Genomic DNA, 15,155 nt, shown 5'->3' on the forward strand with positions numbered 1-15,155 from the left:
CGCCAGTGGCGGTGAAGCAATGGAAAGGGCAGATCGCTAATAACATACATACTTGTGCCTTGGGCTGACTTCCACAAGGTGTTAGCTGGCAGTATCGTGTGGCTTCCATGGGAGCTGGCAGAGCTGTATTTTCCTTTGGATAAATCCAAACCTTTTGTTTTCCTTCTGCTGTTATTCTAACACCATTAGTAGGAACTAATAGCCACGTAAAATCCAGAAATGGCAATGCAAAATATTAGTAAAATATGAAAAATATAGTTTTCCCTAATGTATCTGAATATGAAAGTTTATTTGCACTGACACAAAAAGAAATGCTGACAGACAGTTATAGAGATGGATGATTTGAGTAGTCAAATGTAAGAGTTTTATTTATCCCTGCTCTGCTGGAGAATGAGAGTAAGGGGCATTTTCTATTGCAAACCATTTGCTTTAAAGTCAGGCAGGCAACAGGCTCAATAACACACCATTTAAAATCTGGTGTCATAACCAAGCTTGGCAACATATATATATGCGTGTGTGTACAGATATATATTACAGGGAGGTTCATACAGTTAACAGGCTGTGGAGGGACTCCAGGACATGTACCCCCCAGATTTCCATTTTCTACTGTGGTGTTCCTGGCACACCGAGAGGCTGCACCCCAACTGTGCAGAGGTAATGGGGACAGCACAAGATTTTCAGGGGGAGTCAGAAAAGGGATTGTGACCAGCCCCTTCTTGATTTATACCATCCTCATCTCAGGCCCACACTGTTACAGCACCCTGTTGTCCTCCTTGCTGTGGCCATGCTGGCCATCCACACTATGAAGATGGTGGGATGGAGTAGCCAAGAGACTGTGGGGTCTCTCACCAGTCCCTTGCCCCATCACATGCCTGGGCAGAGCATTAGGCAGCTGCTGGGAGGTCATCTGGGAGTGCTGGATGATCTGCCCAGTGACCCTTCCTGATTACCTACAGATCCTCTTTGGAGACTTGCAACCCTCACACTTCTCCCCTTTTTTTTCAGCCTGGGACCTCACTGTTTTCCTCTTCCTTTTCCCTTTTTCTTCTAGCCCTTTCCTACAGAGAGGAACTTGATGGTTTTGTTAGAGCCAGTCCCTGGCTGAGAGGAGAACAACAAAAGTGGCAGCTGTGCATCCTTGCCATTGTCAAAGAACAGAGGAAGACTCATGCAGTACTGTGCCTCTCCCTTGACATATGACACAAAGCAACACGCCTCTTGGCACCCATCCTCTACTCATGTTGCAGGGAAGAATTCAAGAATCACAACACTGAGAAAAGCAGAAATTTGAAGGAAAAGGCAAGGGACAATTTCTAACAATATTTTATTGGCTTGCATTGCAAGCATTTTTGAGGCAAAGATACCACTCACTGAGTGTGATTTCCAGTCATGAAAGCCATGAATAATAATTATTAATTTCACTTTCTTGTCACTACCTCAAAGTTACATAGGTCTAATGATTTTGATGCATTATATTCTTAGAACTAAAGCTATCATAGCTGAACATTGTTATAAGTGAGCATCTGAGAAATGGAGACTTCTAGGAGTACTGATACGTTCCAAAAAGCAGACCCCAAGCTTATGAGGTACATACATCATAACATGATGCCCTTCACTCTGCAGAGATCTCTGCTTTCTTACAAGATTTCAATTTAAGTAGGGTCTTCATATGAAGTTCCTTAAAAAATAACTAGTTTCCTGAGCCTTAAGAGACTTCAGAAGGGATTTAAGCGACTACTTCACTGGACTAATTCCCAACATCATTGGTGCTGTACTAAAAACATATAGACATAATTTTAACTCTGAGCATCCAACTTCAATGGTGGTGTCACATACATAAAAGCAGTTTCTTGGTCTTGTTTTGCATCCATTTATTAGGTGGTCAGCTTTAAAAGAAAGGGATGGAAATACAAACAAAAAACTCAATTTCATCTTCACAGTATAAGCAAAAGTTTGTAAAGCTGTAATTGTGATTTGCCACTGTAAACTCAATGCTCTAATGGATTACAGCAGAATAATATATTGCATCTGGCTTCTTTTACCTCAAAAACATCCACAGTACTGTACATATAATCATTTTAAGATGCAAAAGTTTAAAATACATGAGGGACTGGAGGCAACTTTTTTTAAAACAGGTTCACATATCAAAGTAGCTGATTCACAGTGCAGCATATTTAGGTTACATGCCTAATATAAGCATAGGGTAATGTTTAGCTACAGGCCTGCCAGTGTTCTGGAAGCAAATGTTTGGAGCTAAGAAAAACTTGCACTTTCTTGCTCTTGGTTTGAGACTGCTCTGAGATCAGAAGCAATGATGAAAGAGGATGTCCCTAAATCCTGGTCATCATCCACCAGCCTAAACACCAAGACCTCCAAAATTATTTCAGTAGAATAATCAGTGTTTCTTTACGGACAGCCAAGGAACACACCTCAGCACTGCACTCAGTGCATCAGTTCCCAGAGATGTTCAAGCCTCTTGGTCCTCAGAGGATGAGAGAATTCATGTAGCCCAGAGAATGATGGACTCATCCATTCAGCACATGGATTGCTTTGGATGACATTCAGAGGTACCTAACTTTCAGGCATTTACTTCTGAGTCACTTAGGCACGCATTTGTAGGACACTGTGCACCAAGTCCCTGTTCTGCACTGATCTCACCCAGCTCCTGCTGATAAGCAAAACAAATGCTGCCCATCGAACTGGGCCTTCTGTAGTCTAGATAGATACAAACTAGATATACTTTTTATTCTATTGAATGTCTCAGCTGAGCACAAGCAGGTGAACAACTGCCTTGGAACAGCACTGAGATGAGAGATGTCTCCTTGTTCCTGACCTAGAGAGCAGAAATATCACAGACTTGCATACAAGACAAGATTTAATACGTTCACAAATCAATTTTATTAATTTAAAACAAAATTACTGAAGAAGAATTCTGTACACAATTGTGGACACAACACACTTTTGTACAATAAGGCCCAGATCAACTTTGATTTTTCAGTCCGCAAGTGACTAAAAATAGAAAAAAGCCAAAAAAAAAAAAAAAGACAACCAACACCCCATCACTGTCTACTTTGTTTGAGGAAACAAAGACTAATCTTACTCTCAGTTCTAAAAACTACCCACAATGTGCTTTATGCATGTATGTGAGTACTGCATGAACTCCAGCACTCATACAGGGTAAAGTAAAGCACATGTGCAAGTCTTGGCAGGGCAGAAACCTCTCTGTTAGTAATAAAGCAATCCACAAACATTGAATTCTAGCAGCAATATGATTCCTCCATTAGAGAGGGGTGTTGTTTTGTAGCTACGTTGGTGCTTTGTAGCTTTGCAGGTAGCTGTTTCAAGGCTGGTGTTCTTAGCAAAAGAAAACAAGAAGAAAAGATGGAGAATGATCCAACAAAGCTGAGGCTTCTTTATAAGGAAGAGATTTAAATCAGGCAAAGGGAATTGGTACAATTCAAACCAAAAAGTCAGACTAACAGTTTATCTGACCAAGTAGCTCATGGCCTTGAAGACTAGAAAGCCACAAGTCACAGACAGAGTCTAGGTTTGTCCTGTAAATAGGTATAGACAAAAGCAAATTTTAACTCCTTGGAGATAAGTATTTCAGTATTTCCATTGCCGGCAATGGATGTTATATCTTAGGAAAATCTGACTCCTGGTGGAAGAGGATTAAAAAACTTAAATTTATACAAGTATTTTTGTTCAATTTCTTCAAAACATTTTAATTTTTAATTTCTAAAAATAATGATGATGATAGTTCCCTTCATTTTTGATGAGACAAAAACTAATCAGTACCAAGATTCCAGTTTAAGTCACATCTTAAAATATATCTGTGTTCTTTCTCTTTTTCTTTATGGAATGAATATCCTAATTCACTTTTCAATACTCTAAAAAAGGGTTAATATGTTAACTTGAAAAGAGGAAACAGAAGACAGCAAAGGACTTCTCTTCAGTTGTGTTTTATCTGTATTTCCTTTGTGCTGGGGGGGTAAGGTTAGGGGGGAGAAATCAATCGTTTAATAATCAGAGTAGGTGAGAAGAAAAAGGTAGAGAAACAGCTGAAAGAACAAAACCCAATTCCTATTGACACTTGACATCCATGCTTTTGGTCTTGACAAATTTATCTAAAAAAATCCATTATCTACATATTTATATCCAACACATTGATAAGGCACTGCACAACAGTTTGCGCACATGTGGCCTCATTCTTCACCAACAAGGCATTACTATCTTTCAATAGCATTTACCTTAACAATATGTAAAAGAATCATTATTACAAATTTACACAAAAAATTCTTCCTGTACATGATTGTCTCAGTGATGTACCTATTAGTTTAAATTAGACATATTTTAAACTACTCTGTAATGTGCTAAAATCAAAAGTAGTTGCTGTACCATAAGGCGAAGGCTTATAATAGCCTTCAATCCTATTATACATATCCTCAGTTATATGATGTCAAAATATAGTCTGTTCATAAATAAGTAAAGATGTACAGAGTACCCTGGGTATGAGAAACCATAAAGTAAACCTTCTTTACAAGAAAATTACTCCACTGGTATTTCTGAGAAATCTCAGTCTTCATTGTGCAATCAAGTTTGCTGTGTTGAAGAATCGGTGTGTGTCACATTGAAAAGTCTAAAAGCTAGAAGGCGTTTGCAGGTCATTTTTTTTTTCTTCACAGGTATGAACCTTTTATTTCCTTTTTTTTTTATTTTCTTTCCTTTCCTTCTCTATTTCTTTTTGGTAGCAAATACAGTAAAGATGAGTTGTTCAAACACTCGCATGGCTTATTTTCGTTGGACTCGCAGTACCAGAGTCAACAGCTGTTCTGAAGAAAAAGACATGCTCCTCCATTTACTGAAAGGGCAAGGGTTAAGACCAATTGCAGCTGTACGTCAACATGTTGAAATCACGAAGTTCTGCAGTCCAATGCTGACACAAGACACAGGCATCCCATCCACGGGCAGAAGGAGGCTCTGAGGTTTGAAAGTGCTGCTGAGCTGCTACAAGTACTCCAGTTCCAAGGCATGGTGAAGGGCCATAAGGTCAGAGTGGCTCGAGATCCTCCAAAATGGCATAGCATGCTGCGAACAGCACAGACAACATGTAAAAATAACCCCAAGCATTCTGGTATTTAGACCCACCCATTGTCTTTCGCAAGTATAAGGGAATGCTGCAAGGAGAGATAAAGAGCTCTTAAAACCCTCAAGCCCTTCACATTTATCTCTGGTTACTTTGACCCACCCCCTCAGCATCAATTCTCAGTAACAGCAAATCTATTTACCAACAGGAACAATGGCAAACGTGAAGAAATCATAAGGAAGGGAGGGGGTTCTCATCTCTTTATAGGAAAAACAGATTTTAGAATGTTGCAGAAGAAAATACTGTTTCTAGAAAAAGAGAAGAAAAATAACCTATACATGAAGCATGTGGGTAGTTTGAGGAAGGGAACAAAACCTGCTTAAAAAAATAGAGGAAGAGAAAGTATTATTTACTATCAAAATCTGTTTGTTCCTTGTGGAACTATCCCTGGCAGGTGAGTTAAGAACATAGCCATGGTGATTCAGAATAGCTCATGTGTTGCTCACATCACTTTGAAAGGAATTTTACCCGAGTGGTTTGTATAACATCACTCATTGTTAGCACTGATCTTAAAATATACTTTCCATATGGGATAATTTTAAAATAAATGCATTTTTTCCCCCTAATAGCTGTAATAAAATATGTCTGGAGCACAAAGATGTTCATAAAGAACCTGAATAAACCAAAAACACAAATACTGGGAAAGAACACAAATCACCTCATCCATGAAGGGTAAAAATCTGATTAAGAACCATTTTTATATTCTAAGCCAGGAATTATAGTGTCAGCAAGAACTTCGCATAAGTGATAATAACAAAAAAGATAACCATCAACTTCCGTCAGGAAAATATTCTATAAATCCCATGGGAAAACCATTTCAATTCAACAATGTTCTGAAGGCTAGAACTATCATGTTAATCTTTTCACTGGTTCAGCTTGTGTCCTGGCATCTTCAGGAGGCAAACCACAAGCAGTATTACCACAGTAGGTTCTGAGTTCCCCAGACATTTTATCTACCACTTCTCAGTGAGGCTTTCTTCATCCTGCTTCAGCACCTCCTGGGTAAATTCCTAATTCTATTAAAACTGGTGGCAAAACTCCATCTCTTCCAATTATCACTTCGACATTGACCTCCTTTTTCTACTCATGTCTTCTCAAATTTTAAGTTAGAGAACAAATCTGAAAACAATGTGAAACTCCCTCTTTCCAACCGCATATTTACTGTAAGCCCTGTAATATGACCTTATACTTACCACAGAAGGCAGACACCTTAGCACAGAGGCTATCATAAATTTGTCTTTAGAAACTCAGGTAAACAACTGTCAGTTTATAAAGAACTATTATTTTGAAGAATGCTGCTTCTATCCGATAATGGTGTGATGATGAATTGGGTTGAATTGATAGAATAAAGAAGAGATTTTAAAAAGAAATGCAACCATTTAGTAATGGCAAGTCTCCCTGAAGTCAAACGGCAACTGTGCAATAATCAACTGTTGCTCTTGTGAGAGTCAGAGCAGATATTACTGAATTAATTATTAATAAGCAAGGCAAAAGAGTCACACATGATCAGCAAATGAGCGCTGTAAGGAATCTGGAAAATGTGCACCCAGTGAAGGACAAATGTTATCAAGTAGAGTTGCACAATTAGAAGGATGGCAGAGTGAAGGAAGTGGCTTTCACTTCAGTATAGCTCTAGTCTGCCAACATAGAAAAAAGTTTCCATTAGCAGCTGGAGAGCATTTGATGAGCTCCTGGGCAGTATACTGTTCTTTAGTTCTATCCAAAAGAAATCTGTGTTTTTGTTTGTTTTTCCCCTAAAACCAGTCCAGGACGTTAATCAAAGGATAATGAGGGGGAATGACTGGAAGGTCCACTTTGATATGACACTCCTGATCTAAATTACAATGCAACATTGATGCATCAACAGATGCCCACATTCAGAGTATGCCAAGCTTTCACACCAAAGAAATTACTTTAGGAATAAAATAAAATGACCCACAAGGAAGCATCTCTGGAAGAGTTTCTGTTCTGCTTCACTTTACTCTGGATTGTTACAAAGCCTTAAGAAACAGATGAGTAAATCTCAGCTTGACGATAAATGCATGAGCAATAGCTGCTTCTGGAGAGAACAAAACAAATTCGGAGGCAATTCAGATGCTGTTGAAAAAAAAAGTTTATATTTCCAAAACACTTTTACAGAATAACCCTTTCCTTACGAAGGAAGTGTTAAACACTGACTATGACACCAACAATTGCTACAGACTTCCATTGTACTGTCTCTACACTTCACCAGCAAAAGAAACTAGATGCAATTAGCTCATTCACAACTCCACGTCCCAGTGTCTCTTCCCTGCTACATTATAGACAGTTTATCCTCTGTGCTCTGTCAGGTCAGACACTGCTGCTTTCCAACTCAAATCTTTCCTAAAGATTAATTTCTCTCACCATGATCAGGAAACGAAACAGCAAGAGCAAAGCAAAATAAAAATACCTCAAGTCCTCCAGACTTTCCAAAAGCTTTTATGCACCTATCTCTTATTTAGGCTGGGAGATCTCTCTGGCGCAATTTATAGCATCTGATAGGGGTATTACATCAAGGACAAACAGGCACAGGTTTGTGCTTGCAGCAGGTCCGTGCAGTGTTTGTCAGCCAACTGCACTTGGCCAGCAGTGCTCAGCAGTGCTGCCTCCCTTCCTTGCACACTGCAGTTTCCTTCTTCTCTCACAAGCCCCCAGCCAGGTAGGACCTACCTGTTCTCCCTTGCCAGCCAACCATAGCTCCCTGCTTCTCCTAGTCAGCTTGGCACCAGCTCTGCCACAACCACTGGCTCAGAGAGGTGTATTCAGCCTAAGACATGGTGTGGTCAAGAGTTTGGTGGACACCTGCCATTGCATAATGTGTCTGCAGAAGCCAGGAGCCAATGACATGGATGCCCTCCAAGGTCATACAGCAAACTAATGAATAGGGAGAATTGCAGTAATAAATTCTTGGCTTCCAGTTCCCACTTCATGCAGCTCCAGCATTATACTGCTTCCCTAGTAACAACCTCAGCATCACAGAGCATACACACACCAGGCAGCTACGGCAGTTAAAGACCCTGATTGATTTAACAGAAGGTTTAGCTTCTGCTAAATCAAATTACAGTGACTCTTGCTAGATGCCATATGCAATATCGAGTTTTGGATTACCTTCAGCTGTTTATGGTCAGATTTTAAACCAAAACTTTAAGTGATTGTTATTTTGGCTGTATCTTTCTATTCCAAATTCACTTAAGTGTCCTCTGCTTTATTTATGCCCATCTGTGAAAAGGAGCATATGTCCACTTACTCCATACAGTTACAGGAGTGAGGTATGGAATGATTCTGGAGAGTTCCATGAAAACAAAGAGGTTGTGTAAAACTCAGGATCATAATTATTTTCAGTTCTCCTGCATATAGGTCAAAAGACAAGCAGCACACTCCCGAGAAACAAAGCACGGCAGGAACGCGGTGGCTGCACAGGGCTGGAATCTGCACTGGTGCTCTGTGCATGGCTGAACACAGCCGATTCAGATCTCTATCAGTCTGACCCTATAGCACAGCCTTCATATCTAAAAGGAGCTTCACAAATAAAAAACTTGTACAGATCTATCTATCTATATATCTTTATGTATATGTTTGTGTATGTATGTGCAGTCTCACACACGTATATGTCCATATATATGCATATATGTTCACGAGGCATATAAGGTAATTTTCACCTTATCTGACTGTACAAAACTAAAACATTTAAAGTAACAAAATTATCATAATAAACCTTCCTTACACATTATTCTTGTATTAACATGCTCCATGTATCCACAAGTATTCAGCCCTGTCAAAAGTGGCAATACACCCATGAGACAGAAGGACATAAGTACATTTTTTCTTACAGAGTGACTGGGCAAGAGTTCCTTTGTATATATATTTAATGTTGCCTTTAGAAAGCCATGCCTGCCAGCACTTAGCACACATGTCATGTACAATGTGTGTCTTCTGAGCACACTGAAAAATGCTAATATCTCATTTGCTGCTGTGGGAGAATGGATGACAAATGCTAACCACTAACAAATAGGTGGTGTAACTGGATGCTATGCTATCTAATGAAACTATAGGAAAGCTTTTCTTATTGCATATTGGAATATGTATCTAGACTGGTATTGTGTACTATCTTAATATCTTCCAAGTAAATATGAAGCTTTCGTCTTTAAAAAAAACATTCATTGCTTTGTAGATGATACTTGGTAATAAATATATTTATGAAACTTTTAACAATTTCATTGTGATGGCATTTTGAAATGAAATATAGTGGCAAAAGATTGAATTTGGGTTTGGTGTAAAAAACATGAAGAGTGAAATTATTAATTTCATAAATCTAATAACTGCAATATTATTAACTCAGAAAATAAGATATTTTATTTCTGACATAGAAGCAATATTATTTTTCAGTGTGTATTACTAAAAGAACCAAACTTCAACTATTTTCTTCAACAAAATAGTGTTTCTGTAATTACAGATACAAAATAATGCCATTTTTTGACAGCAACTTCAAAAAGTGCAGACCATACTCCTTCCCTTAAATGAATACATATTTGTACAAAAACTCTACTCCTGAGATTTGTGATGGATTTCAATAGAAAACTCATCAGTTTCTGTCATCTTTCACAGTATTTTTGTTGTGTTCCTGCCAGATGTGCTGAGCGGTCGTCTTTACTTCCTACCCTAAACCTGACCAGCACAGTATGACTGTGAGCTTAAAAGCAGTGGCATATTGGATACCCATTTATATTCTATTTATTGCTCCACAAAGATTTATGATTTTTCCTCCCAATTTCCCTCCTAGGCAGCAGGACCATTTTGGAGACAAAGGGAGAAACCGATTTGCCCAGGCTCTCCTGAATCACCTGATGTAAAATCCAGCTTCACAGTGCAAAGAGCCTCCTTCTTTGTCTCCTCTTGCAAATTAGAAATCCTTTGGAGTATTCTCTTAAGTAGAAAAACTCAGGAGTTGAGGGGTGTTTTTCTGCCTTATGAGTATTTCCCTACCGTGTCTCCAAAGGCAAAGGCAAAAGATGAGCTCAAACAAAGCAAAACAAAACAAAACAAAACAAAACACAACTAAACAAAACAAAACACAACTAAACAAAACAAAAAAATCACAAAACACAAACCAAAACAAGGCAAAACAAAATGCCAAGACATTGGAGTCTCTGGCAGAAAACACCAGAAATTTATTCTGCTAATAGCTGTGTCTCACCACAGTGGCACTCAGATGCAGTGGCTCTGACCCACACAGCACCCACAGGGATGTCGGCAGCCATCCCAAGCACCACTTGGCTCCCACACCAGTTTCTCTCTCCCCTCCTCTCCCTCTTTTCCCAGGGAAGCTCACCCAAAGGTAGCAACCTCCGTGTGAACCCTGGCATTACAGCCAAGCTGGCTGGTTGCTGAACTGATCCAGAAGGGTACGATTATTCCTCAGTCTACAGCGCAAACGTCCTGAGAATTTTAATTGTCTTATAAAATATTTTGCTGGCGGTGAACAGTTAAACAAAGGTGTTGATACCATGGCTTGTCCCGTGCTATGTGAAATGTAAGAGCGTGTGGTTTCCTCCGTGGATTGTATTTGCTTTCGTCAATCAAAAGGGGCATTCTGTGACAAAACCCCAGTCTGTCATGAAAATGTTTCTCAAAACATCAATGAGATATTAAACGCTATTGAAAAGTTCTACTATTGAGTTTTACAATAATGCCAATAAAAAAGGAGATTTTAAATGTTTTCTTTATTTTTCCTACTGTTGTATTGATCAGGACTTTCTCTGAATGAAGGACATAAATGAAAATCTTGTTTTATGATGAAGCAACTGATAAATAATTGGTAAATATCAAACCTTAACTTTCTTACCTCCTAAGCTGGAAGTTCAGCTCATTTTATTACACAAACACAGAATTAAAAAATATCTCAAATTAAATACACTTGAATTTACATGCTCACTTAAAAATAGTCATTATAGTTTACATGTTATCAAAGAAATGCTATTTAAAGAAGGGTGCATTGTTTACTAAGTAGTGTAAAGAAACATACATATACTAAGAGCTTCACCTCAGGCCAGATCCTTTCAGCAAAGTGCTTATTAGGAGATAAGCAATGCAATGGATATGTACATCATACCACTTTGGATGGCTGGGGTTTGCATGGTTTTGGGGAGGGAAATTTCCTGTTTTGTTTGCACACTCTCCACAGAAGGTCTAGGTTTTTACTGTTTTCTAATACACCAATACAATTTATTCCTAAAACAGGGCATACATCTTTAAACTGAAGCACAGCCTACACTAAGGAGCATTCCCATGCTGACTCCTCCTAATAACTCTAAAAATAACCTGAGGGGGTGACAACCAAAAAGGCATCATCTGAGTTGGGAGCAGTTCCTAGAACTGCAGGGCATCATGTGGTTCTTGCTCTTGCAAGATGCAAGGCCCAAATTTAAGAGGCAAATACTGCTTTCACAGTGTGATAGGGTGGCTTCTTTTTTCAGTGGAGTAATGAGCAGGACAAGAATCAAATAAGCATTTTCCTCAATCACATTAATAGTTTCTACAGGAAGGCAGGGCTGCTGGTCTACTTATTGACTTCTCTGGCATTGCTGCAGCAGATAATTTAATCCAGAGCATCTAACATGCTTTGAATCTGAAAATTCCTTCCACTGAGTAAGAATACACAGAACTAATGGCACAAAGGAACTTTCTATACTGCCACTTGTCTTAGCAACTGGAGAGGCTTTTCTGAATCACGTTTCCTGTTGAAAAAAAGCAGTGAATTAGATAATGTTACTGAAAGGACTACTCCTGCCGTTATCATATACAACACTATTTCACCGACCACCAGAAAAGGAACAAAGAGAAGAATTTTCCCCCCTCCCTGATCTTAAATGCAGCTTTTAAAATGTAATCACTTACAGCGGGAAAACATTTCTCCACAAAGATGAAAGGCACTTCTGAAGGGGAAAGGAGCAAACTGTTCCCCTCAATCCGCCAAAGGGATATATGAAACTGAGACTCTATGAAGTGCTGGGACGAGCCGGGAACCTAACCACAATGCTTCGGAGGCACAAAACCCAGATTTCGTGAAGCAGAACCAGTCAATGGTTGTTAAAACACCACGCAGACTAATTAGTTTCACTTCTCCAATTTAGGAAGTTATAGTGGAAACAGATATAGAAGTACCACAGAGCATTTCATTGTAAAAAAAGCAGCTGTGTGAAAGCAATACCTGTAAAAGGAAGCAAGAACAGAAATGCCCATTTTCTTTCTCTTACTGTTCACATAGCCAATATTATGCCTCATTCTTCCAAGCAGAGTCTGTATCTGCTGTACTTGGGTAGAAAAGCAAGACCAGGAATACTGCCTATTCGTAAGTGGAAAGTAGTGGAGTTTACTGGAGCTTTTTATGAAGCTTACACCATACTGGGATAAAAAAGTGAATTTTTTCCTTCTTACAGGAGGAAAGCAAAAAAATAAAGAAGACATAGTCAAAGAGTATCCTCTGCTCAGTTAAATAAGGTTATGAACAGGACAAGCCACAAGTAGTTACCGCAATGCAGAATCCAAATTATTGACCCACTTGGGGGTTGGAACTAGATGATCTTAAGGTCCTTTCCAACCCTAACTACTCTATCATTCTAAGAAAACTGAAATTCATGTATACCTACTCCAGGCCTACATATCTTTTCAAGGTGCGGCATATAAATATTTCGGAATAGTCAATTTGCATATTGCCTTTGACCAGTAAGAACTGCCATTTTTTGCTTACACTCATCCTATATGGCATTTTGGGATGCCAATGAAAACAGAACTACTAGTTCTTGGCACAAAAGCTGGGGTCCATTTTCTGGCTCCTTTTTGAAATACATCAAACATACATAGCTAGCTTAATGTGTCTTTCGGAGAACAGCAGGGCACGTCATCATCTACATTTTTATGCTGCTTTCTACCAGTCAAAACATATTTCATAAAGCAAAGATACAAAACCCAAATCAATGCATACTGTCCTATATCAAAGAAAAGACAATTTTGCTTTCAGACTCTTGATATCAACCCACACTGAAAAAGGGCTGTTACCTTTTTTGCGCCTTGTTCTTCTTCGACACCATCCCCTATAACGACATACACTACTTTTCTCCCAAATCTTTGAATTATTCGCTCAAAACAACTTTCCTTTCCTGAAAGAAAAAGATCAGGCTATTTAGGATAGGTGGTGATGGGATGACATCAAATAAATCACTTTTTAGCATGATCTCTCCAACACTTTGAATATACAAGCAGAGCTAATGGGAGAGAAGAGCCTCTCCCATGGGATGGTGTATCAAGGCTGATTGAAGCTTTCCTGCTGTCACAGCAACAAATAAGCATCCTTAAAATCTGCTCCGTGAGGCCCTTTAGTAGACACGCTATGGTAGACATAGCATACTAGAGGTCTACAGTATCACCTTTCTTGTCTCCTTCCCTAATCTGAGACAGGTTTCTGGAATTTCCATACCAGGAGAATTCTGTACTCGCTGTTTACGGCCAGTATCCCAAACCGAGAATTTGATTGAATCTGAGTTGAAATTCTAGCTTTTTTCTCCACAACCTGTGACAAGATTAATCACAGCTCCTGAAACAGTAGTATCCTGACTTAGAATGTCACCCAAAAAATTTAGATTTAAATGCCTGTAATCCAATACATGGTCACTGCACTGGGATCCATTAATGCAGTTCGCTGCTTCACTGCACAAACCTAGGGAAATGATCCCAGTACTCCAGTTCTACACACAGGTATTGATACTGGTAAGCTTCAGGTATTGGTAAGCCAGAAGGAAAGTAAATGCTTACAGTTGAGTTTTCTCTAACGTCCCCATTCTGAAAGATCACTTCAGTGTGGTCACGGTACATGCTTACCTGTGTGCCTACAGCAACCGATGGGAAAAATTGCATTTTTCAAAGTAGTTATTTCAGCTACAGAACAACACCAGTGTAAGGGCAAATAGGCTGGAAATTAAAGGTTTTGAGCCAGCAGAGAAGTCAAACTACTAAATGACAACTTTTAATAACAATGCCAGGCATAAGAAACCTCAAACACTAAGTAGGTTGAAAAGGTGCTTGACAATTATGAATCATGTCATGTTACAAAATTCTCATGATTTCCTGTGAAGGTTAGTGATTGAATGCATTTTTTTTTAAAAACAAACCTGTCATCCTGTCACAAGTGAATATTTATTAAAATACGTTTTAATTAAAATGTGTATTTAGAGTATTATAATTCAAAGTTTTAATTTAAAGTTTTGACAGACAGTACCATAATATTTCTATCCAGGGTACAGTTTTAAATCTTTTATAGTATTGCTTTCAAATTTCTACATAAAACTCCCAACCAAGTTTTGTTGGCTTTTTTTCAAAAAAAACCAAACAAAATAACCAACCATTTTTTCTCAGCCATTTAAGCTTCCTGTATGTAGACACTTAAGAACACATGAAAAATGTTTTCATGCAGCCCACAGTTTTGAGGGAATCTGAGACAGAGCAGATTTGTCATAATCACGTTAAGAACTACAAGCACCATTGCCATCTGGTCCTATGTACTTCTACATACTCAGAATAACATCTTTTATATTGAACCAGAAAACAGAAATAAACATTTGCCTGGCTGAAGCCTGTTAGAGCCAGTATGAATGAACTTAAATAATCACATTCTGCAGCAAAACATTTCTGCTTCTGGTAAATTGTTTACTAAAATTTGTGCCAGAGCCCATGACAACGAATGGAGCCAGGGCTTACCTTTATAGAATTTCTTCTGCTAATACAGGCAGACTTTAGTGTTCTGTACTTACAGCCTACTAAAAAGCCTTCTCAACTGCTACACAGCCTCCCAGTTTTGAGAAATGATGACACAAAGCAATTATACTTCCTCTTAACAGGTGCTGCATCAGTGTTAATAGAGCTATAGAAGCTTTCTGTGCTGGATCATGACAGACATTTGAAAAGTACTTTTAGGATGCTTTAGCATGAAAAGTGT

General features: G+C 38.7%; 1 protein-coding gene across 1 annotated transcript in view; it reads right to left on the minus strand.

Moving 5' to 3' along the window:
- Positions 1-2,862: 2,862 nt before the first annotated feature.
- The window catches only part of EYA1 (EYA transcriptional coactivator and phosphatase 1), a 163,588-nt gene continuing 151,295 nt past the window's right edge, over positions 2,863-15,155 (minus strand). Inside the window, exons 19-20 of the mRNA XM_057426199.1 lie at positions 13,223-13,323; positions 2,863-5,088 (exon numbers count right to left, since the gene is read on the minus strand). Coding sequence (XP_057282182.1) covers positions 5,008-5,088; positions 13,223-13,323 — 182 coding nt within the window. The 3' untranslated portion in view covers positions 2,863-5,007. The remainder of the gene's footprint in view (positions 5,089-13,222; positions 13,324-15,155) is intronic.

The sequence above is a fragment of the Pezoporus wallicus genome, unplaced genomic scaffold (assembly GCF_028554395.1).
Source record: "Pezoporus wallicus isolate ANWC-B61680 ecotype Strahan unplaced genomic scaffold, APGP_CSIRO_Pwel_v1 contig_4131, whole genome shotgun sequence".
In the NCBI taxonomy this organism is placed as follows: Eukaryota; Metazoa; Chordata; class Aves; order Psittaciformes; family Psittacidae; genus Pezoporus; species Pezoporus wallicus.